This window comes from Balaenoptera acutorostrata, chromosome 16, assembly GCF_949987535.1.
Source record: "Balaenoptera acutorostrata chromosome 16, mBalAcu1.1, whole genome shotgun sequence".
Lineage (NCBI taxonomy): Eukaryota > Metazoa > Chordata > Mammalia > Artiodactyla > Balaenopteridae > Balaenoptera > Balaenoptera acutorostrata.
The window spans coordinates 27,368,012-27,390,241 of NC_080079.1; the positions used below are offsets into that span (position 1 = coordinate 27,368,012).

Below are 22,230 nucleotides of genomic sequence, written 5' to 3' on the forward strand. Positions count from 1 at the left end.
TGACTAGAGATATACTTTTATACAAGTATATACAAGATAGAATGTATCAGTAATGTAGATTTCAACAAGGAGATGGGCCTAAGCCTTTTGCTATCAAAATGTAGTACGGTCTTTGATTGGTTGATGCTAGATCCTGTTTTGATTTATTCATCTGAGAGGTGGGGGAAATAGAGTATGAAGGATCAGGGAATTTCCTAAAACTTGGAGGTATGTTCAGAAATATCACATTGAGGTTTATATTAAAACTTTCTTAAAAAAAAACTTTTTTTTTAAACTGCTACTGTTGCTGCCTCTACACAGTCACATTTTCTTTTTTTAAAAATAAATTTCTTTTTATTTATTTATTTATTTTTGGCTGTGTTGTGTCTTCGTTGCTGCGCGTGGGCTTTCTCTAGTTGCGGCGAGCGGGGGCTACTCTTCGTCGCGGTGCGCGGGCTTCTCACTGTGGTGCCTTCTTGTGGAGCATGGGCTCTAGGGCATGTGGGCTCAGTAGTTGTGGCTTGTGGGCTCTAAAGCGCAGGCTCAGTAGTTGTGGCGCATGGGCTTAGTTGCTCTGCGGCATGTGGAATCTTCCCGGACCAGGGCTCGAACCCGTGTCCCCTACATTGGCAGGCGGATTCTTAACCACTGCGCCACCAGGGAAGCCCCCAGTAGTGATTTTATTTGCATGAAAAACATGATGGTGAGCCATTGGATGTTAGTTCAGATGTCTACTAGTTTCATTTCTTTTTTATGTGAAGCCTATGAGACACAGGAAGAAGGCAGCAGACAAGAACCTTCCCTGCCGTCCTTTGGTATGTGCAGTACTGGGTGAGTATCATCAAAATTGGCATGTTTCTGGGCCAGCGATAGGTTTTCATGATTAAGATGAGAGATAGATCCTGTTTGATGTGCGCTTCCTCCTCAGAGAAGAAGTTACTAGTTACGTTTCTTCCCTGGCCTAAGAAACCATGTTTCTTGTTGAGTTTGGTAAAGCAATCCCAATGAATATAATGCTCAATTAAAGGGTGCTCTTGTTCAAAGAAAAAGATCTTTGTAGGGAGACAAATGTCTAAGTCTAACCTTGATACATGATTTAAATTTGTAAACTATCTTACACCTGATCAAGATTTCAAATTCTTCTCTCCCTTTCTTGGTCCAAATTGATGTGTCAGCTGGCCAGGAGGCTTAAAGTTCAAGGTTCAGACATATAAAACTTCCTCTGAGTAAATTAAGCTGAGAGGAGGCTGACAGAGCTGACAGCTAGGGGGCTGTATTGTAGGTAATTTAGTCTGCCCAGAATTCTGCATTTTCCTCAGGTAAATGATCTGAACTCTTAATCCCATTTCACCTGGGTACTCAGCCCTACTTCCTAAAGCTACTTGATTTTAGAAACAATAATTAAGGCTATATAATATTAAGCCTCTATTGACCCAAAGCTCCCCAGACCATTTCAGTCAATACCTGTCAAACTGAGTGTGATAGGAAGACAAGATAGACTGACATAGCTTTAGAGTTTGAGTCTGGTTACACGGATGTGATCCATAGTTTTTTTCTCTGCCTGCCTCATCACTTGGTTCTCAGCATATGATTTCCCTCTGGCATTTTGCATTAGTGTCATGGTATGAAATATCTGTACAATGAAATCTCCCTTGTATCTGAGTTTATTGGCAGGTCAAAGTATCCTTCTGGATAGGAGAGAACTAATTTTCTTGTTACCTTACAAGTGGCAGATGGTGAAAGTGTTGCAAAAAGTGCCTTATATAAAATAAAGTGCACTGAGAAGGTTTTTTTCCCAGCCCAAAGGCAAGCAATGAATTTCATTCTCATTGATCTAATTTTTCTCTTTTTCCCATTCAGACTTGATGGTAGAGTTTATTGTAACACACATGATGAAGGAGTTTCCTATGGATCTCTATGTGTAAGTACCGTGGTTCATTTAATGTGTGCAAATCTATTTTATAGAATAGAGTGATAGGAAGTTTAATAGTCACAAAATTTTTATGTACACTTCAGGAAAAGCACATTTATGTGCGGAGAAGTGTCAGGGAATGTTTTATGGCCTGTTTTATACATTTTTCCAGAAGGGGGGAAAAGTACAAACTACGTATCTTCATTATCACTTTTAGGCACACTGCATGAAGAACAGGGCTGATGCGTTGAAGCAGTGATCATAGGTGACTCCTGTATCCAAGGATATGGAATACTAGCAGACCACTTAGTCATCCCTGGGCTTTGGCATCAAAGGAGTCAGCAGTATTTAAAAGATATGGAAAGGCCAGAGAGATAGATCTTTTGGTTCATTCTTAGCCTACATTGTACTAGCAACCTAGTCAGAATCCTGCTAGCTAGGCAGATTATGTATATAGTGGCCAGTCTGGGAGATTCCTGCTTCCTGAGGAGATCTGATTGTCTGTAACAATTCTTTACAACCAGTATAACTAGAGATGACTGAAAATCTTCATATTTTAATAAAGTTTAAGCCTTTAGGCTTTCTCTCTTCTTTGCTATTTCAGCATTCTTCTTATTGTCAATGCCTAACAGCTGTGCCATGTTAGTGTGATCTCAAATATATGTATTATCTTTATTCCTTAAAATGCATCTGAATTCAGTCTGACAACAGAATTAGTACCTCCACTGTTTTGAGTAAGAGAGAAGTTTGGTGCACAGCAAGCTTAGTGTACCTCATTCCAATGCTAGGCCTGGGATCTAGGGAGATATGAAAGATTTTACTCTGACTAGAGTAGATCTCCAGCTTTATAGACTGTTTGTAGGCTATATATTTTTGGTTTCCTAGATATGAAATAATGATACAAATTTTACTTTTAGGTAAGTAGGTTGTGGTTTGCATTTTTCCATATCTTTTGGGTGTTTAAAAGTTAGTCTGATCCTTTATTTCAACTCAAAGACCATGAAAAGCTGCTTTTTTTTATAACACTTACCAGATGAGTTTTCTGCTTGTTTTAGATGGGATCGCTGAACATCAGTACCTCAGGGATCAGATTTGTTTTGCTACAGATTATATTTTTAGCTTGTTTATCTAATGTTCTAGTTCTAGGATATGCTCTTTATTTTGTAGTATATTATTATAGTCTTAGTTTTCTCATGTTCCAAGCAAGGAAACTGTGGCTCTGGAGGTTGGGTTATTCTCTTAGTAAGCACCATTGCCTGGACTTGAACCCAAACTTTCTTACAGTAAATCCTAAGCTGTTCCCACCCCTTCTCAGGTGTATTATCTATTGCTATGTAACAAACTACTTCAAAACATAGGGGTTTAAAACAAACATTTAGCAATCATTGTTCCTCTTGTTGTGGTCATCCATGTACAATGCTTGGTGTCAGTCTATTTATCTCTTGTAAAAATAAAATACAGTGTGTGTGTGTGAAAAAAAAAAAGAAACAAAACCAAAAACAAAACAAACATTTACTACCTCACAGTTTTTGTGGCTCAGAAATCCTAGCAGCTTAGCTGGGTAGTTTGGGCATAGGGTTTGGCAGAGGCTGCAGTCAACGTGTTAGCTTTACTGGGGCTCTACTGGGCTGTACTGGGGCTGGAGAATTGCTTCCAAGCTCACTTACATGGTTGTTGGTAAATCTCAGTTCCTTGCCATGTGGGCCTCTCCATAGGGTTGCTTGACATGGCAGCTGGCTTTCTCCAAAGCAAGTAATCCAAGAGAGAAAGAGAAGAGTGAGAGCCCAGGATGGAAGCCATAATGCCTTTTATAACTTAATCTCAAATGACATACCATTTCTGTTGGTCATACAGACCAAGCCTAATACAATGTGGGAAGAGACTCCATAAGGTTGTGAATGCCAGGAGGTGGGGACCATTGGGGGCCATCTTGCAGGCCGGCTACCACAGTTACATACCTAGCTAAGTTGCATCACCGTGGTTCAAACTCAAGTCTGTCTGACCCCAGAGGCTGTACTCTTTCTTAACTACTACTATGATAAATGACAAAGGAAAGATTTGTACAGGGTGACTAATGCTCACTGGGGCATCAGAGGGGGCTGTGTTTGACCTGAGTCATGAAGAAACAATAGGAGTTTTCTATGCAGAGGAGTGGGGGAGGGACATCCCAAGCAGGGGACCAGCATTTTCAAAAGCTTGGAGACTTGAAAGTGTGGCATGTTTGGAGAATAGAAAGTAATTCAGGAGGATTAGAGTGTAGGGTACATGGAGGAAGGATAAGAGAGTAGAAAAAATGTTACCTGATTTAAGTGGATGATGGGTGTAACAGTTGAAGATGAGGATGACATGATAAGACTGTGTATTCAGTACTTAGAGTTACAGGTATGTCACTGTCCACCCAAACCCTCACATCCCAGCCAGTGAACCTGATCTACACTAAATATTTTAACTCCCTCTCCCCAGTAGTTCCTGCCTTTTTTTGTTTTGCCTTGTTTTCTCAGTTTTTTCCACCTGCTTCCTAATTGAATGTCCTGAGGTTAGGGAAGATGGAGAAGATAACAAGCTGACAGAGGCTGGGCAGAAGTTCCTACCCTCAGGCTGAATTCACTTTCTTCATTACTACCCATGGGTGTATTTCCATATCTCCCTCCCCCAACTTCCAGCCTTCTTTCCAGTTTTTGGCATTTGGAGCATCAAGTCCTTTTTAGGTGAACTTATCTGCTCCGAGCTGGGCATCAGGCCAGGTTGCTGCTGTCACTTCTCATTATGTACTGCTTTTCAGCAGCATACGGCGCAATGAGAAATTGAAAGCAAAATGAATTTCTACCATTTCAGATAAGTTTATAATCTTCCTGGTGAAATATGAAGAAATGTGGAGCATGGAAAGACTTAATACTCAAGTCAGAATCTGTGTCAGAAACTAAATAGTTTCGTATCTGTGTATGAATGCTGTAGGTAAAGTAATAATGGGGGAAGGTGCTTATACGGGGGAAAAAAAAAAAAGAAAGAAAAGTCTTGCCTGGAGCAGTAAGAGGTAGGAAAACCCAACAAATGAATTTCTTCTTCTGGATGTCTACTCTGTGATTCTTGCTGTCACTCCCACTGCTGGCGCAGGATTTGGGAGTTAGGGGAAATAGTCTCTGAGGAGAGTAAACTCTCCTTTAAGTTACTCTTATATGGAAAACTTGGACTCTTTCTAATCAGGGATTCTCAGACCTGTCGGTAGAGACTTCAGTGGACCCCACAAGAAGATTTCAGGTTAAAATGGAACTGTCTTGTGTTGAAATAGGAAACCACTACATGCATAAAAGAAACGCCCTAAGCAGTCAGTTTAGAGTCATTCAGCCAGTATATATATATATATATTTTTTTTAAAAATATATTTTTAAAAATATTTATTTATTTATTTGGCTGTGCCGGGTCTTAGTTGCAGCATGTGGGATCTTCGTTGCAGCATGTGGGATCTTTGTTGCAACATGCAGGATCTTTAGTTGCGGCATGCGGGATCTTTTAGTTGCAGCATGTGGGATCTAGTTCCCTGACCAGGGATTGAACCCGGGCCGCCTGCATTGGAAGCATGGAGTCTTGACCACTGGACCACCAGGGAAGTCCCCAGAACTGAATTTTTAATTTAACTTTTAATGTAAATAAAATTTAAGTATTATTTAAAATTTAATTTATATTAAAAACAAATTTAAATAGATCTAAAGACTTAAGGTCTTTAATTTTATGTCTTTGCATCCTATGTTTGCAGTTTCGAATGGAGTAGTCTAATTTTGGTCCACTGGTGCATCCTTCCTCTGAGGAAAGATATTCAAGGGAATGGTATCAGTAGTGCCTAATTGAATATTGACCTATATGTGGTTATAACTCCCTTTTCCCAGTGATAGGGGGAATTAGCACAAGCAGTGTGTGTGGGATGGGGAGGGGGGATTTTTTTTTTAACATAGTTATTGGAGTATAATTGCTTTACAATGATGTATAGTTTCTGCTTTATAACAAAGTGAATCAGCTATACATATACATATATCCCCATATCTCCTCCCTCTTACGTCTCCCTCCCATCCTCCCTATCCCACCCCTCTAGGTGGTCACAAAACACCGAGCTGATCTCCTTGTGCTATGCAGCTGCTTCCCACTAGCTATCTCTTTTACATTTGGTAGTTTATATATGTCCATGCCACTCTCTCACTTCGTCCCAGCTTACCCTTCCCCCTTCCCAGGTCCTCACGTCCATTCTCTACGTCTGTGTCTTTATTCCTGTCCTGCCCCTAGGTTCATCAGAGCCAGTTTTTTTTTTTTTTTTAGATTCCATATATATGTGTTAGCATACGGTATTTGTTTTTCTCTTTCTGACTTACTTCACTCTGTATGACAGACTCTAGGTCCATCCACCTCACTACAAATAACTCAATTTCGTTTCTTTTTCTGGCTGAGTAATATTCCATTGTATATATGTGCCACATCTTCTTTATCCATTCATCTGTTGATGGACACTTAGGTTGCTTCCATGTCCTGGCTTTTGTAAATAGAGCTGCAGTGAACATTGTGGTGCATGACTCTTTTTGAATTATGGTCTTCTCAGGGTATATGCCCAGTAGTGGGATTGCTGGGTCATATGGTAGTTCTATTTTTAGTTTTTTAAGGAACCTCCATACTGTTCTCCATAGTGGCTGTATCAATTTACATTCCCACCAACAGTGCAAGAGGGTTCCCTTTTCGGGGAGGGAGGATTTATCTACCAGAAAGCTGCAGGTAGAAGTTCATTTCTTTCCCATGTGTACAGATTCATATCCAGTGTCTTTTGTGGCCTTAGCAAAAGCTGCCTCATTAAAGAAAGGGTATCTGTGGTGAGTTGCACCATATTTTTAGGCTTATTCCAGTTTTTCTCTTTTTCTCTTACAGGCGCTGCATTCAGGTAGTACATAAACTACTTTGCTATCAGAAGAAGTGTAGAGTACGCCTGCATTACACCTGGCGGGAGCTCTGGTCAGGTAACTTTCTCTTTTGAATTCATCCTCTTTTCCTATATCTTTTTTTTTTTTTAACAAATTTATTTATTTTATTTATTTATTTGTGGCCGCATTGGGTCTTCGTCATTGCGCACGGGCTTTCTCTAGTTGCGGCGAGCGGGCTTCTCATTCCAGTGGCATCTCTTGTTGCAGAGCACAGGCTCTAGGCGCGTGGGCTTCAGTAGTTGTGGCACACGGGCTCAGTAGTTGTGGCTCATGGGCCCTAGAGCGCAGGCTCAGTAGTTGTGGCGCACGGGCTTAGTTGCTCCGAAGCATGTGGGGTCTTCCCGGATCAGGGCTCAAACCCGTGTCCCCTGCATTGGCAGGTGGATTCCTAACCACTGCACCACCAGGGAAGCCCCTTCCTATATTTTTTATGAACCCCTAGGCCTGGGCACAAGCTGAATTTTTAAAAAAACTTTTTAGTTTGTTTAGGATGCTTCTATTTTCAACTCTTCTTTTTGTCATTTCAGCCTTGTTCAAATCCAAACCTGGCCATGTCACATACCATTATTTCATACTTTCTCTCTTGTTCCTTCTCCTCCCTGTATTTTTTTGTCAGCTGGTAGAAACAATTAAGTATTTCTTGAGTTCCATTGATTCTTCCAATGAGGAGTCAGTACAAACTTGGATTCTCCCTTGGTTCCATTTGGTAGCAGCATATGGACTATAGGGAGGCTTCTGTGTGTTTCCTCAGGATGAGTAATCTCAGGAGGAATGTCTTAGGGAGAGGGGGTGGGGAGGGGGTGGAGAGATGGGGGAATCCTGTTCTTTGTGTTACATCTGGCATTATTACTGTTTACAGACAGTGTCAATTTTACCACTCCTCCTGTGCCAGAGACAAAAACAGCAAATTAGTGTTTACTTTTGTCTTTGTATCCATTTGGTAGCTCAGTAAAGTCACTCCACCCCTGTAAGAGGGAAGTGGCTCTTCTCTAAGGGTACAATTAATGCTGGCTTGCCACCCCTTTCTTTTGTGCAACTAAATTGGAGGTTTCAGAAAAGCAGAAGAGACATGTTTCCTGAGGCATTTGCTTGCTGATAGGTCCTGTGGCTTTTGTGACCTGATGGTACAATAAAGTCTTCTCCAGATGATTATAATGGTAAATTGTTGCCCCACCCTTGGGAGAGCTTCTCTGTATTCTGAGCAGACAAGGGTGTGTTAGTGTCAGAGGCTTTATGAGAATTGGGCCAGTAATCCCACACCCTCCCATGGAATTCATCTCACTTGTTGTGACACATGGTTTCCTCCCAACCCAGTTTGGCTTTCTAAATTTAGTCCTTCATAATGGGAAGTAGAGATCTTTAATTAATGGATTAACAAGTTTTTTGCAGTTACTGCCTATGGTGGTGAAGGGGGAGTAGGAGAATAACAGTAAGTGGCAATAGTGGCACTTTGATATTTTAGGAGACGAGTATGATTATGTGAGAGTTTGAAATTGAGGGAATGTCAGAAGAGCTAAAGAGAGATCAAAAGAGATTGAAATGACTAAAGTTAGTAGAATTTCTTAGGTCAGAACAGGGCTTTTTAATATTAAGGACTATTTGGTTGCCTATGGATAGTTGTATGATTATTAGGTTGTAAAAATTTAGGATTAAAGAGAAAACACAAAAATGATGCAAATCTCTGGATATTGGTATAATTGTAGGACTTATAACAAGTACAAATGGTTTATGTCTATAACTGGGATGAAGTTATACATTGTAGTACTAAAGAGTTGGTGGTAATAGTTATTCTGCCTGCCTTTGATCCTCTTCTGGTTTTATTTTCTATTTTATGCTATTTTCTTTTCTTTCTATGCTAGCCACCCTGTCTCTGGCCCCTGTGATCTCTCTGGCTTTTCTCCTATCCTCGTCATCTGTTGTCCTCTTCCTCATTGTCCTGTCGTTGCCTTTTCCATTGCATTCTCAAGTTCACTCTGGTCTGTCTACCTGGGGCCCAGGGCTTCCCATTATTCTCCTACCTCCACCTTGCATTCTGTCCTTTGTGCTATTGCTGTCATACATTTTACTTTTACATATGTTATGAACCCCAAAATACATTTCTGTCATTTTTATTTAAAGAGGCAATTATCTTTTAAAGAGATAAAAAAGTGTCTTTTATATTGAGCTTTTCTGGATCTTAGCGTTGACTAACCTAGCTAGAAAACTATGAGGCAAGAGACCATTCTTTATCCTATGTTGGTCAGTTGACTTTATTTCTTTGAGTACTTTATGTCGTGTTCAGCTCTATGTATAATTATTTGCTATCTTGGGACTTCCCTGGCAGTCCAGTGGTTACGACTTCGCCTTCCAACGAAGGGGGTGCGGGTTCGATACCTGGTCGGGGAGCTAAGATCCCACATGCCTTGGAGCCAAAAAACCAAAACATAAAAAAAAAAAAAAAAAGCCAAAACATTAAAAAAAAAACAGAAGCAACATTGTAACAAATTCAGTAAAGACTTAAAATTATTTGCTACCTCAAGACTGATTGATTGGCATTCTAAGGCCCTTGATACTTTGAGAGGAGGTGTATATGAGTGTCATTGATGAGACTTGGACAGCTGCTTGTTCCTAAGGCATAGGCATTTGTACTAGAGTTCTTTGCCAAGTGAGGTTAGCTCCTTTTCCTAAGTAGACTGGGTGAGCCCTCCCGGAACCTGGCTCCCTGTCTTCATACATGGAGTATATACAGTGAGATGCAGAGCAGCAGGTGTTAAGGAAAGCTGCAAAATACTAGACTACATCTGATGCATCAGAGCCTATAGTAATGTATAATATTGCAGTCAGTGAATATAAATGTGGCTGTGGTGGACCCACCCACTCCTTGGCTGGTACTGCCCCTCATATGTTGGCTTGCCCGTGTTTTCACTCTTTCTTTGCCTTCTAGACTTATGGATTTGAGGGAGGTGTGTGAAACTCATCATGGCAAATATGCTTATGTGTACAGATGCTTGCCCATACATGTGCTGCAAACGTTAGTTGAATTCTACTTATAAATAAAACTGGTAGGGCATGTGTTGTTAGGTCAGACACACGGGAGACCTAGGGTGTCTAGGAAGCAGTGGACTGGGGTGCAGATGCCTTTTGTTATTTGGAATGGGGGCGTTTAGTCTCACTGCACTTTGAGTGGTGATTTTTATTCTTATACTGTTTGACTACAGTAGCTCTTTGTTATTGGGGAGGTAGCCAGAGGTCCCCCTCCAAGTTCCCATATGGAATTCTCAGGCTTGGTTTTATGGATGAGGAGGAGCCAGCTGTATTAGTTGGGGGTTTAATCCTGCCTGATATGTTGGTTTTATAGATATAATCTGTGACCTACTCCCTGCTGCCACTGTCTATTTATATGATGCCTGTCACCATGGTATCTGAGTACGTGCAGAAATATATTTAGGCTAACCTCAACTTGAATATAGAAAGGAAGAAGTCTTGCCTTTCTCATTGCCCTATTTTCAGCAGTCATTATTTTCCACCAAGTTATGGAAAGTTCAAAAGCTCTTCTCTGACCTCTAGGCTACCCAGATCTCCTATTCTGAGTAAAAGGTTAGGTCTTAAAACTCTCCTCTGATAAGATAGAAAACCGAATTTTAGGATAAGATCCTAGTGAAATAGTTCTTTACCTTGGAGAATAGAATGAAAGATATGATCTTTGCATCCAGAAAAATGTCCATTTGCACATACGTATTTTGCATATAATTTCAGAGAGTTCATGGACCTTCTTCTGAAGCCCATCCATGATCCCATGTTAAGAATCCTGTCTTAATTTTAGGTTCCATGGCCTCCCAATTCTGTTTTCACAGAACATCTTAGTACTTGGTTAAATAGTTTTTCTTTATTAACCGATTGTGCTGCATTCCTCCTGGGAACTTTAGCTTAGTATCTTCTCTCAACTTCTTGAGGCTAAAGACCTTGTTAGTCACTATGTTTTGTTTCCTACATAGGAAACAAACACACTATATGTGTTTCCTATACATTCTTACAGAACTTTGGGCTTCTATTTTAGCATATCACATTGTTTTGCTATGTTTGCATATGTCTGTACAATGATTTGCTTAAGTATCTATCTTTCCTCTTAAAAAAAATTCCTGGAGGGCAGGGCCTTTGTTTTAATCATTGTTTTATTCCTAGCACACTACTTGGCTTGTAATAGGGGCTCAGAAGACATTTGAATGAATAAATGAATGGATGCATGTGTATGTAGAATTTCCATTAATGATGAATCAGCATTCTCTTGAAGCAGCACAATGTTGTGTTTGGACCTCAAAAAAAAATTAGGATATTTGTTGTCATGTTTCTTTATTTTTTTTTTAACATCTTTATTGGAGTATAATTGCTTTACAATGTTGCGTTAGTTTCTGCTGTATAACGAAGTGAATCAGCTCTATGTATACATATATCCCCATATCTCCTCCCTCTTGTGTCTCCCTCCCAACCTCCCTATTTCGCCCCTCTAGGTGGTCACAAAGCACCGAGCTGATCTCCCTGTGCTATGCAGCTGCTTCCCACTAGCTATCTATTTTACATTTGGTAGTGTGTATATGTCAGTGCTACTCTCTCACTTCTTCCCAGCTTACCCTTCCATCATGTTTCTTTTGAGCTGACTTCATCACCTTTTTGAGTTGTTGTAAAAGGGAGCACTGGTAATTTCTCTTTCCTTTGTCTCTTTCTTCCTTACCTACAGATACATGGATTGCTTTTAACCAAGTGAAAATGGAAACTTAGATGGTTTCTAAGCCATTAACCAAGCAATGAGCAGAATGTTTAGAGGGAAGCATGTAGTTGTTAGAGAGGGAAGTACTTGAACAGAACTTCATGGAGTCAGCTTATTTTACTTCCATTGCAGGCAGAAGGGGCATTGGGGAGGCAGCCTGCATTTAAATAGTGTAGCTTTCCACAGTCTGAAAACATGGGTTGATTTAAAGGCAGGTTTATATTGGCGTTTTATATTTGACATTTATCTATGGATCACAGTCCTTACCCTTTCCCTCTGCTGCATCCCTGGGTGATAAGTCATTATTTTTATCACCATTTGTTGGAGAATGTATAGAAGGATAAGTGACTTGCTAAGGATCATGGAACAAGACACTAAACAGAGTCATGATTAGAACTTTGAGTTTCTGACTCCTAAGCTCAGAAGCAGATCACTAGGCAACATTTGCCTCCCTGCAGAAAGAGGGGCCCCCAAAGCCCCCAAAACAATCTGTTCAGCTTCACTGTGCTAAATAGCATCCAAAGCATTCACAGCTTTGTGAAAAAGAGAGAAATTGTACATGGCCTGACCTTTCAGATACCTACTGGGAAAAATAGAAAACCCAGAGAGTGTCACAGCTTTCTGGATCCAGCTGGCGCTCTCATCACTGACAGAAGCCTATAACTTCATGGTTAGGTACACCTTGAGACTGGGAATTGAGAGCCTTTCATTGGGAGCTTGTTATACTGTAGTTGTTGTTATACAGGATTGAAAATTACCAAGAGAAAGACTGACGTGAGCTGTAGATTTCTTCGGCAGTTCTTGTATAGGTATAGCTTTGACAGATTGCCAGCCCCTCCTGATTTTGGGAGACTATCCTTTGAGTTTTTAATTGTCTGCTTCTTTTAGTTTAGTTACTTTTTTAAACTTTTTATTTTGATATAATTATAGACTCACAGGAAGTTGCAAAAATAGTACAGAGAGTTCTTGTACCCTTCACCCAGCTTCCTCCAATGGTGATATCTTATATAACTCTACAATATTGCCTCTTTTAGTTTTGAAGAGGGTATCCAGGTGGGAAAGAACATAGCAGTAAACAGCTAGAGTATATGGGAAGAGGAATTTTGGCAGCTGTTATTGCTGTTTTGTTCTTAAAATTGCTTTTTAAATTGTTCTTCCTATTTCCCCCAAATTTTCTCTGATTTAGGGGAATATGTTACAAGATGTATTCTAGGCTTGGTGTGCCTAATTAAGACTGCTCTAGCTTCCATGTGCGAAAACATGGAGGCTTCTTTCTTCTGTGGATAATCAGTTCCTCTCAAAATTAGAATGTTCTAATATAGGGTCATTGGAAGGTATTTCTCTCTTTTCATAATTTTGTTATGAAAGATTCTGTATAGCAGTGTACAAAGCCCCAGGATTGAAAAAGAATGCCAGGAAACCTTTTTTTCCTTCAAATCATCACATTTGGCTAAATCCAAAATTTATACTATTTTGAATCTTTCTCTTAGAAACTTGGCAAAAGCAAAAGATAAGAATTTCCAACAAGTTTAGCTTGTTAGAGGGAGAAAAAGATTCCCACCTAAAAGCCCCTTAAAAGAGTGAGAAATCTCTGTTCTTTTCTCTGCACATGAAGGCACTTCCTATCCAGAGAAATGTCACCTCTCATAGCCCATTAGCATCTTGTCAACTAAAAGAGGCAGAGTAAAGAGTAGTTGTACTTTTGTTGCTCTGTCTGTACTGGTTGTATAGGAAAGTATCATTTGGTTTCATAAGGTATCATCGTTCCCTGGATCTCACGTGAGCAGGACAAGTCTGTTAGTGGTTTTCCCTCATTTTGGGAGAAAGTAAAGTTCTTGGTTCTACATCAGATGGCTCCACTGAGACATGGTCTCAGTGACTATTAGATTTCTTCAAGGGTGATTTTTGACTACCTTTCAATTGGGCAATGTTGGAAAAAATAAGCAGGTGGTAGGTGGTATAGGGCCCTAGAAGAAGCCAGTAACTTCTGAGCATGCTTAGTTAGAGGCAGCTGCACAGGAATGAGGTGTATGGGATCTTGCATTTCTGAGTCTAAGTTCCATATGGGAACTTTCACATAAAAACTCATTTTCATGGTAAAGAGGGTGGGCGGTAACTCTGGGGATTGCAGTGTCCCCAAGTAAAGGGGGAATTGGAGATAGTTGAGAATTTTATTTTCTCTTTTAGCAGATACACTTTAACAGCAAGGAAAATGGTAAGACAGAACCTAACTTCCATTTAAAGAAAGGATTTGTTCTTTTTTCCAGTTCATCTAGAGGGGTGGGGAGCCTTTAGACAGTGCAGCTTGTTGATGTACTGACTTATTATTGTGCTAAAATACACATAACATAAAACTTACCATCTTAACCATTTTTAAGTGTATGTTCAATGGTATTAAATACACTCACACTGTAATGCAGCCATCACCACCATCGTTCCCCATAAATCTTTTCATCTTGTAAAACTGAAACTCTTCTGTCTTTATGATTTTTACTACTCTAAGTACTCCATGTAGGTGGAATCATACAGTATTTGTCTTTTTGTGACTGGCTTATTTTACTTATAATGTCCTCAAGGTTCAAGAAATCAGATTCTCCCCCTTCCTGCAGATTTAGCTATTTTTTTGTTATTATTATTATTTTTTGCTGCACTGCGTGGCTTGTGGGATCTTAGTTCCCTGACCAGGGATTGAACCCGAGCCCTTGGCAGTGAAAGCGCGGAGTCCTAACCACTGGACCACCAGGGAATTCCCTGTTGTTTTTGTTTTCGATTGTAGGCTGTCTCTGTGCTGAGGATCAGCCTGAGGTGTAAACTTAATGTTTTCCTAGGTCTCTTCTGAGCCTTTTCTTGGGCATGTGCAGTCACTCTCTAATTTTCCCTGAATATGCAGTTGTTTCTGAATGTCCTAGTTTTTTTTACTTCTGAATGCCTTCTTGGTTAATGTTTATATTATCCTAGTATTTACCTTTTTTTTTAAATTGAAGTATAGTTGATTTACAATGTTGTGTTAGTTTCTGCTGTACAGCAAAGTGATTCAGTTATACATATGTATATTTTTTTTCCATTATGGATTATCACAGGATATTGAATATAGTTCCCTGTGCTATACAGTAGGACCTTGTTGTTTATCCATTCTATATATAATAGTTTGCATCTGCTAACCCCAAACTCCCAATCTGTCCCTCCCTTACTCCCCCCGCCCCCCACTTGGCAACCACAGATCTGTTCTCTAGGTCTGTGAGTCTGTTTCTGTTTTTTAGATAGGTTCATTTGTGTCAAATATTCTAGTTTTTAATGTCTGGCTCCTGAAAGGGGAAAAGCAAAAAATGAACGTGGGGAAAAAAGGGGCACTGGCCCCTTAAATCTGGAAGTCACTTATCAGGAGGGGGAAGGGCTTGCAACAATGAGGGGAGGTGCAACAAAAATGGCTGCCCACCTCTTTGTCTGCACCTCTGTGATCAGAAGCAGCAATCAGTGATCATAGCACAGATCCCCAGTATTTGGAAGACAGGGCCCTTTTTGCCCACCCTAGCTCCTGCAAGCTGTGTGCAAGCTGCTTCAGAAACAGGTGCACAGCTGCTTACCACAGGCCTGGGATTGGGTGATAGGTAGCTGCTAATGTACTAAGAGTTGAAATTGACCAAAATGAACCAAATTTACCATCCAGGTTTTCCTCTGGAAGTTGCAAACCTTCATCAGAGTCCAGAGTTCTAAAATAGTTACATCAGACAGATTCTGCCAGTGTAGTTTTTGCCTAGGTGGGGAGAGAGATTCCTGGTGTTTCATGCTTTGCCACCTTCCCAGAATCCTCCCACTGGATATACTGACTTTTGTGCTCTGTTCACCTGGAGAGGCTCATAGCATACAACCAAAGCCATTTTATTTTCTTGTTTGATTCATTGGTCTCTGTTTCAGTGAGGTGCTTGGGTTTGCAGCCAGACAGTTGCCTGTATTCTGAGAAGCCACCTAGTGTATTTTTAAATTATTCTGCTGGTAAGTGTTGGTTTCTGAGTCCATCCTGTGCCACTTGGCTGACCGACAATGAGCCTGCTGATTGCTGGCAATGTCCCTGAGTAATTGGTGATTTTGTCCAGAGATGCTAGAATTGGCTAGAGTTTATAGTGCCTCTGGGGTTTTGGAGGCATTGACTTGTTACACTAGTGCTATTTCTAGCCTGTCCTTTGAGTTCTTCTACCTCTCTCCTAAGCAAGTGAGGAGCTAAATGTTTCTCTTCTGTCAGTCACTGTGAAATTATCCATTTCCCCTAATGATCGGGTTTTGACCTGGGATCTGTGGCATCTCATCCTAGCTCCATGCCAGGCCACAAAATAGGGCCTAGATGAGTCCTGTCTTTGCTTTCTATCTCTTTCTCTTCATAGCATGTAAAAGCTGTTCGGACAGACAGCTCTCTCTGACCTGATTCTTTGGAGACATTTATTTGTGCTCTGCTGGAGGTTCTGTGTCTCCTTCCTGTTTTTAATCTTATTTAAATGTCATTCACTTGGTTTTGTAATTAAACCTCCCCTCTGCTTCTCTGAGACAGGTGCTGAGCTACCACTTAATTGTATCTTCCTGTGGTTGGCTTGTTCCTCTCTGCACCTGGTTTACTTCAATGTCCGGGACAGGTTTTAGTTCTGGAGAAGTTCCCATATCCATTATTCATTCCACTCTCCTACACAGCAACATGGTTTGCTGCTTGCTACTTGCTACCTTTTTTTCCTCCCCTTGAATTCAAAGCAGGATAGGAAAAAGTCTGGGAAAGTCCTCATTGTGTGGGGTACATTAATGCTAGGAACAGTTCTGTGAACAAGGTTCCTTGTGGAGTGAGAGGGCCCTGTGTAAGACAGCAGGATTCTCAGGTGGGTGGTACTGAGCTCTTCTCATTTGAGAAACAGATTGGCTGCTTTTGCCTCTGGGAATTCACTTGGGACTCAGGGAACCATCAAGGTACTCATTCCTGGCGCAGCTTCCCAGAACCTGCACACTCTGCTTTATTCCACTTGAGCCTGCATACAGAAAAGTCGGAGCGTCTGTACACTGCTGCCATATTTGATGCACAAGACTCTCCAAGGAAAGAAACTAGGGCCAGAGCTAAAGTAGGAGCCTGACACTTGCCTCTAGTACAGAGTCAAAAGAGGCAGCTGGAGGCTCCCCTGGTGGCGCAGTGGTTGAGAATCTGCCTGCCAATGCAGGGGACACGGGTTTGAGCCCTGGTCTGGGAAGATCCCACATGCCGCGGAGCAACTGGGCCCGTGAGCCACAATTACTGAGCCTGCGCGTCTGGAGCCTGTGCTCCGCAACAAGAGAGGCCGCGATAGTGAGAGGCCCGCGTACCGTGATGAAGAGTGGCCCCCGCTTGCCGCAACTAGAGAAAGCCCTTGCACAGAAACAAAGACCCAACACAGCCATAAATAAATAAAAATAAAATAAATTAAAAAAAAAAAAAAAGAGGCAGCTGGGGACTTCCCTGGTGGCGCAGTGGTTGAGAATCTGCCTGCCAATGCAGGGGACACGGGTTTGAGCCTAGGTCCAGGAAGATCCCACACGCCACAGAGCAACTAAGCCCATGCACCACAACTATTGAGCCTGTGCTGTAGAGCCCGTAAGGCACAACTGCTGAGCCCGCGTGCCACAACTTCTGAGGCCTGTGCGCCTAGAGCCCAAGCTCTGCAACAAGAGAAGCCACTGCAATGAGAAGCCCGCGCACTGCAACGGAGAGTAACCCCTGCTCGCCACAAGTCGAGAAAGCCTGCGTGCAGCAACTAAGACCCAACAATGAAGACCCAATGCAGCCATAAATAAATTAATTAATTAGTTAATTAATTAAAAAAAAAAAGAGGCAGCAGTTGCAGCCAATTTGTAGTTCCTGAAAGCAAACCCAGAAACTAAATTTTCAAAGTGCCCGGTGGAAAAGACTTCCCAATGAAGAAACAAGTGTGTATGGAGCACCCACTTCCCTACAACTTAAACTTATTGAATGTGTAATGTAATACTTCAAATGTTTCACTGACACAACTTCTCTGTTTTTCACTCAGTGCAGGTTAAGAGTATTTGGAGCCAGGTCTCTGGATCCTCATTTAGTAGAAATAGAAAAGATTAGGAGGCAAACCCAGGATCCCTAAGGATTTCCTAGAATATTGTTAGTATAGCTGACCCTTAAACAAGTTGAAGGTTTGGGGTGCTAACACCGCCCACTACTCCCTCCAACCCTGTCAAAAATCCACCTGTAAATTTGCAGTCTGCCCTCCCTATCCACGGTCTCGCATCTGTGGATTCACCAACCACGGATCATGAAGTACCATAGTACGCATTTATTTTTAAAAATCCAAATATAAGTGGACCCATGCAGTTCAAACCCATGTTGTTCAAGGGTCAACTGTCTTTCGGTACATTGTTAGCTTTGATTATAAACTGATTATTATTCTGAAGACTGCCATAGTATTGTCTTGAAGGCTGTCCAGTGTTCATTTTCAGTTTGCATTCCTGCTCAAGATCCATGGCTCTCTGTTGATTGAGTATATTTGGCTCCTTTTCTTTTCCCCATCAAAAAGAAAACACCTTTGTATGTTTAGCCCTATACTCAGTATTGTGTACCATGATGTAGATTTCAGCTCATCAGTTACACTGAGGTTACAGAAAGTTGGGATAGAGTGTTTGCAGGGCTCGTGCTAGTGTCTACGGAAAGAAAAACATTGGCCTCTTGTTTGTTAATTGGTAAAACATACGTAAAATTTACCATTTTAAGTGTACAGTTCATTGGCATTAAGTACATTCATATTGCTGTGCAACCATCTCTACCTTCCATCTCCAGAATTTTTAAAATTTTCTTAAACTGAAACTGTATCCATTAAACAATAAGTCTGCATTCCCCCCTCTCCACACCCCTGGCAACCACCAATCTATTTCCTGTCTCTATGAATTTGATTTCTCTAGGCTCTGCATATAAATCAAATTATACAGTATTTGTCCTTTTGTGACTGACATTTTTCACTTAGCATAATGTCTTCATGTTTCATCCATGTAGTAGCATGTGTTAGAATTTCCTTTTTCAGGCTGAATAATATTCAAATGTATGTATATACCACATTTTGTTTATCTATTCATGTGTCAATGGATTCTTGTATTGCTTCCACCTTTTGGCTATTGTGAATAATGCTGTTATGAATACTGATGCACAAATACTTGAGTCCTTGCTTTCAACCTCTTGTTTTTGAGAGTGTGCAGGTTAAAGTATCTTAGGTCAGTGGAGTGAAATCCTGAGATGCTTACAAGAGAGATGGACTTGAACTTACATGATTTTTCTTTTGGTCACTTGGATGTGTGAGGGGCTGGTTAAGTGCAGTTCTGACTAAAGTTATGGTTTTGGGTGGCAAGTATAGGTATTGGCCCTAGAGAGCTTGCTCCCGCACACTCTAAAAATGTTTGTTTTTAAAGATTTATTTTTTATATTTATTATTTATGGCTGTGTCAGGTCTTAGTTGTGGCACGTGGGATCTTTGTTGAGGCATGTGGGATCTTTTCATTGCGACGCGTGGGCTTTTCTCTAGTTGTGGCGTGAGGGTTTTTCCTTCTCTAGTTGTGGCGCGCCAGCTCAGTAGTTGTGGCGTGCGGGCTTAGTTGCCCCCGCGGCATGTGGGATCGTAGTTCCCTGATCAGGGATCGAACCCAAGTCCCCTGCATTGTAAGGTGGATTCCTTACCACTGGACCACCAGGGAAGTCCCAACAAACGTTTTTTTTAATTGAAGTTTAGGAGGAACCAGTACAGTTTCATAGACCTCAGCAGGGGGAGTTCATGGACCTTCTTCTTGGTATGTTGCCCTTAATGTAATTTAACTTCAACTAGTATGTGGCTTTGGGTGACTTATTTAATCTTTCTGAATTTCAGTTTGGTTATCTGTTAATTGGGACCACTAATACCTACTTCATTGGATAATTAATAGGATTCAGTGAGAGTGATGTACTTTAAGTGCTTTACATGATGCCTAGCATCTAGCAGACACCTAATAAATGTTACCTCCCTTGCCATTTATGACTTTTGTGTTTCTTCCTTTGAAAAGAGATGAGAATACAGTTTGGGGGAGGTGATTTCTGTAGTTAAGTGTCTCTTTTTAAGGTATCAGGTGGAGCACAGTAGAAAAGAGGAAGGTTTGAGATACAGTTGTCTCTCCATATCTGCATCCACAGATTCAACCAACCATGGATCAAAAATATTTGAAAAAAAAATTCCAGAAAGTTCCAAAAAGCAAAACTTGAATTTGCTGCATGCTGGCAACTATTTACATAGCATTTACATTATATTAGGTATTATAAGTAATCTATAGAGATGATTTAAATTATACAGGAAGATGTGTGTAGGTTACACTGCAAATACTACATCATTTTAATATTTATTTATTTATTTATTTATTTATGGCTGTGTTGGGTCTTCGTTTCTGTGTGAGGGCTTTCTCTAGTTGTGGCAAGCGGGGGCCACTCTTCATCGCGGTGCGCGGGCCTCTCACTATCGTGGCCTCTCTTGTTGCGGAGCACAGGCTCCAGACGCGCAGGCTCAGTAGTTGTGGCTCACGGGCCTAGTTGCTCCGCGGCATGTGGGATCTTCCCAGACCAGGGCTCGAACCCGTGTCCCCTGCATTAGCAGGCAGATTCTCAACCACTGCGCCACCAGGGAAGCCCATACATCATTTTATATAAAGGACTTGAGCATCTATGGAGTTTGGTATCTGTGGGGGGTCCTGGAAACAATCTCCACACCCCATCCCCCCATCCCCGCTGTGGATACCGAGGGGCCACTGTACTTTGTGTGAGCTTCTGACACAGTTATTGACTTGTAGTTGTTGTCATTCAGCAGAAAGATGTGATGCATTTCTCTATATGATATATCTATCTGGCATTGGTGTTTTGGGACAACCTACTCCTGGGGCTGTGAAGGATGGGGGCCAATGAGAATTGTCTGTTAAGGCCTGGAAGGTCTCAACCACCAAGCTTGTCCTCATCCCAAAAGATTCTGCAGTAAGCTGTGCCATTCTGTTTTTTTTTTAAATTTATTTTTGGCTGCGTTGGGTCTTTGTTGCTGCGTGTGGGCTTTCTCTAGTTGTGGCGAACAGGGACTACTCTTTGTTGTGGTGCATAGGCTGCTCTTTGCGGTGGCTTCTCTTGTTGCTCAGCACGGGCTCTAGGCGCGTGGGCTTCAGTAGTTGTGGCACGCGGACTCAGTAGTTGTGGCTCGAGGGCTCTAGAGTGCAGGCTCAGTAGTTGTGGCGCACGGGCTTAGTTGCTCCGCAGCATGTGGGATCTTCCTGGACCAGGGCTTGAATCCATGTCCCCTGCATTGACCACCAGGGTAGTCCCTGTGCCATTCTGTTTTGTGGATGAGTAGCCATTGCTCACCTAATGGGCAAAACTGTTTACACAGTAATGGATTTCTATAACATAGGCCCTTTTTCTTTGGAAATCTCTCAGACTAAGGATCATGTCTTTGGTGAGGTAGAGCTTGTGTTAGTCTCTTCTCCCCTGCTTCCTTTTAAAACTATAATTTAAAAATTAGAAACATGGTAAACCAAAGGGTTAAATTAAAAAGAAAAAAAAAGTATATCCTGTCCCTCTTATCTTCACAATGACTACAGCATGTATTGTACTTGATACCAAACTCTTACAGACATATGACTAATTAACAATACTATGTTTATACAACCAACCCCTTATCTTTTGTAGTTATCTTAACTCTTCCCTCTATGTACTGTTACTTATGTGACAGTTTGGTTGGTTATGTGCCCAGATGGCACCAAGCGGACAAGTGGATCAAGGGCAGTTTTCTAAAAATGTGTGTGTGTGGAGAGTGGTGAGCCAGGAGTCAGCCAACATGAGCTCTGTGCTACTTGTGTGTTGGCACCGAGATCCTGAGTACCAGATCTCTGCCGTCCTTGAACCTGCCCCTGGCCCAAGGCTATTCTCTGGCCTGCAGTTAAACCCTGTTCATAGCACTATACCATAATAGCTTATGAATAAGCCTGGCTATTAATTGTTTATACTCATGGGGTTTTTTTTTGTTTCAGTTCTGATTTTGCATAAAGAAAGGAGATCTTGGCTCCATTTGAAGTCCAGATCTGATCATATTCCATGTTCAGTACATAATTTTGAAGGAGGCAACCCTGAGTGAGGGAAATGGGAACAGTTTTAGTTGACATTTATTATTATTATTTTTTAAAGATTCTAGAGAGGAAGCAGAAACAGAAAGGGAGATAGAGGTGTGTGAAAGGTGAGATTTAAAGGAGAGAGATAAGAGCCGATGTAGAGGGCCTGCTGAGGCAGTTTATACTGAGAAAAGCTACTGGGTGTTTTTTAGTGTTGAGAGTGAGTAGAAGAAAGGTAATAATGAGGTGTTAAACATCTTTACTCTAATAAGTAGTTGAAGACCAAGAAAAGGAGGGGATCAAATACATGAAAATAACCTTGGAGCAGCCAGTAGGTGGAGAAAGTTACAAACCAGAGTCTAGAGAAGTGTTGGTAACAGTATAGTCAGCAAGTCTAAGCACACCATTTTTATGTAAGCTTCCTTCCCTTTAACATTTGACTGCATCTAGCACCTTTATTTGTTTAATCTTATCTTAATGGTATGGTAGAAAGAACACTAACCAGG

The 22,230-nt window shown here is 41.2% G+C and overlaps 1 protein-coding gene and 1 non-coding gene across 11 annotated transcripts in view; one reads left to right on the forward strand and one right to left on the reverse strand.

The window, feature by feature from the left end:
* The window catches only part of ARMH3 (armadillo like helical domain containing 3), a 178,373-nt gene that overhangs the window by 57,511 nt on the left and 98,632 nt on the right, over positions 1-22,230 (forward strand). For all 10 annotated transcript variants that reach the window (XM_007187298.2, XM_007187295.2, XM_007187296.2 and 7 more), the window contains 3 exons: positions 741-810; positions 1,840-1,900; positions 6,797-6,885. In XM_007187298.2, the coding sequence (XP_007187360.1) occupies positions 741-810; positions 1,840-1,900; positions 6,797-6,885 (220 nt within the window). The remainder of the gene's footprint in view (positions 1-740; positions 811-1,839; positions 1,901-6,796; positions 6,886-22,230) is intronic.
* Positions 5,426-5,498, reverse strand: TRNAW-CCA (transfer RNA tryptophan (anticodon CCA)). The gene has a single exon. It is a non-coding gene; the product is annotated as a tRNA-Trp (tRNA).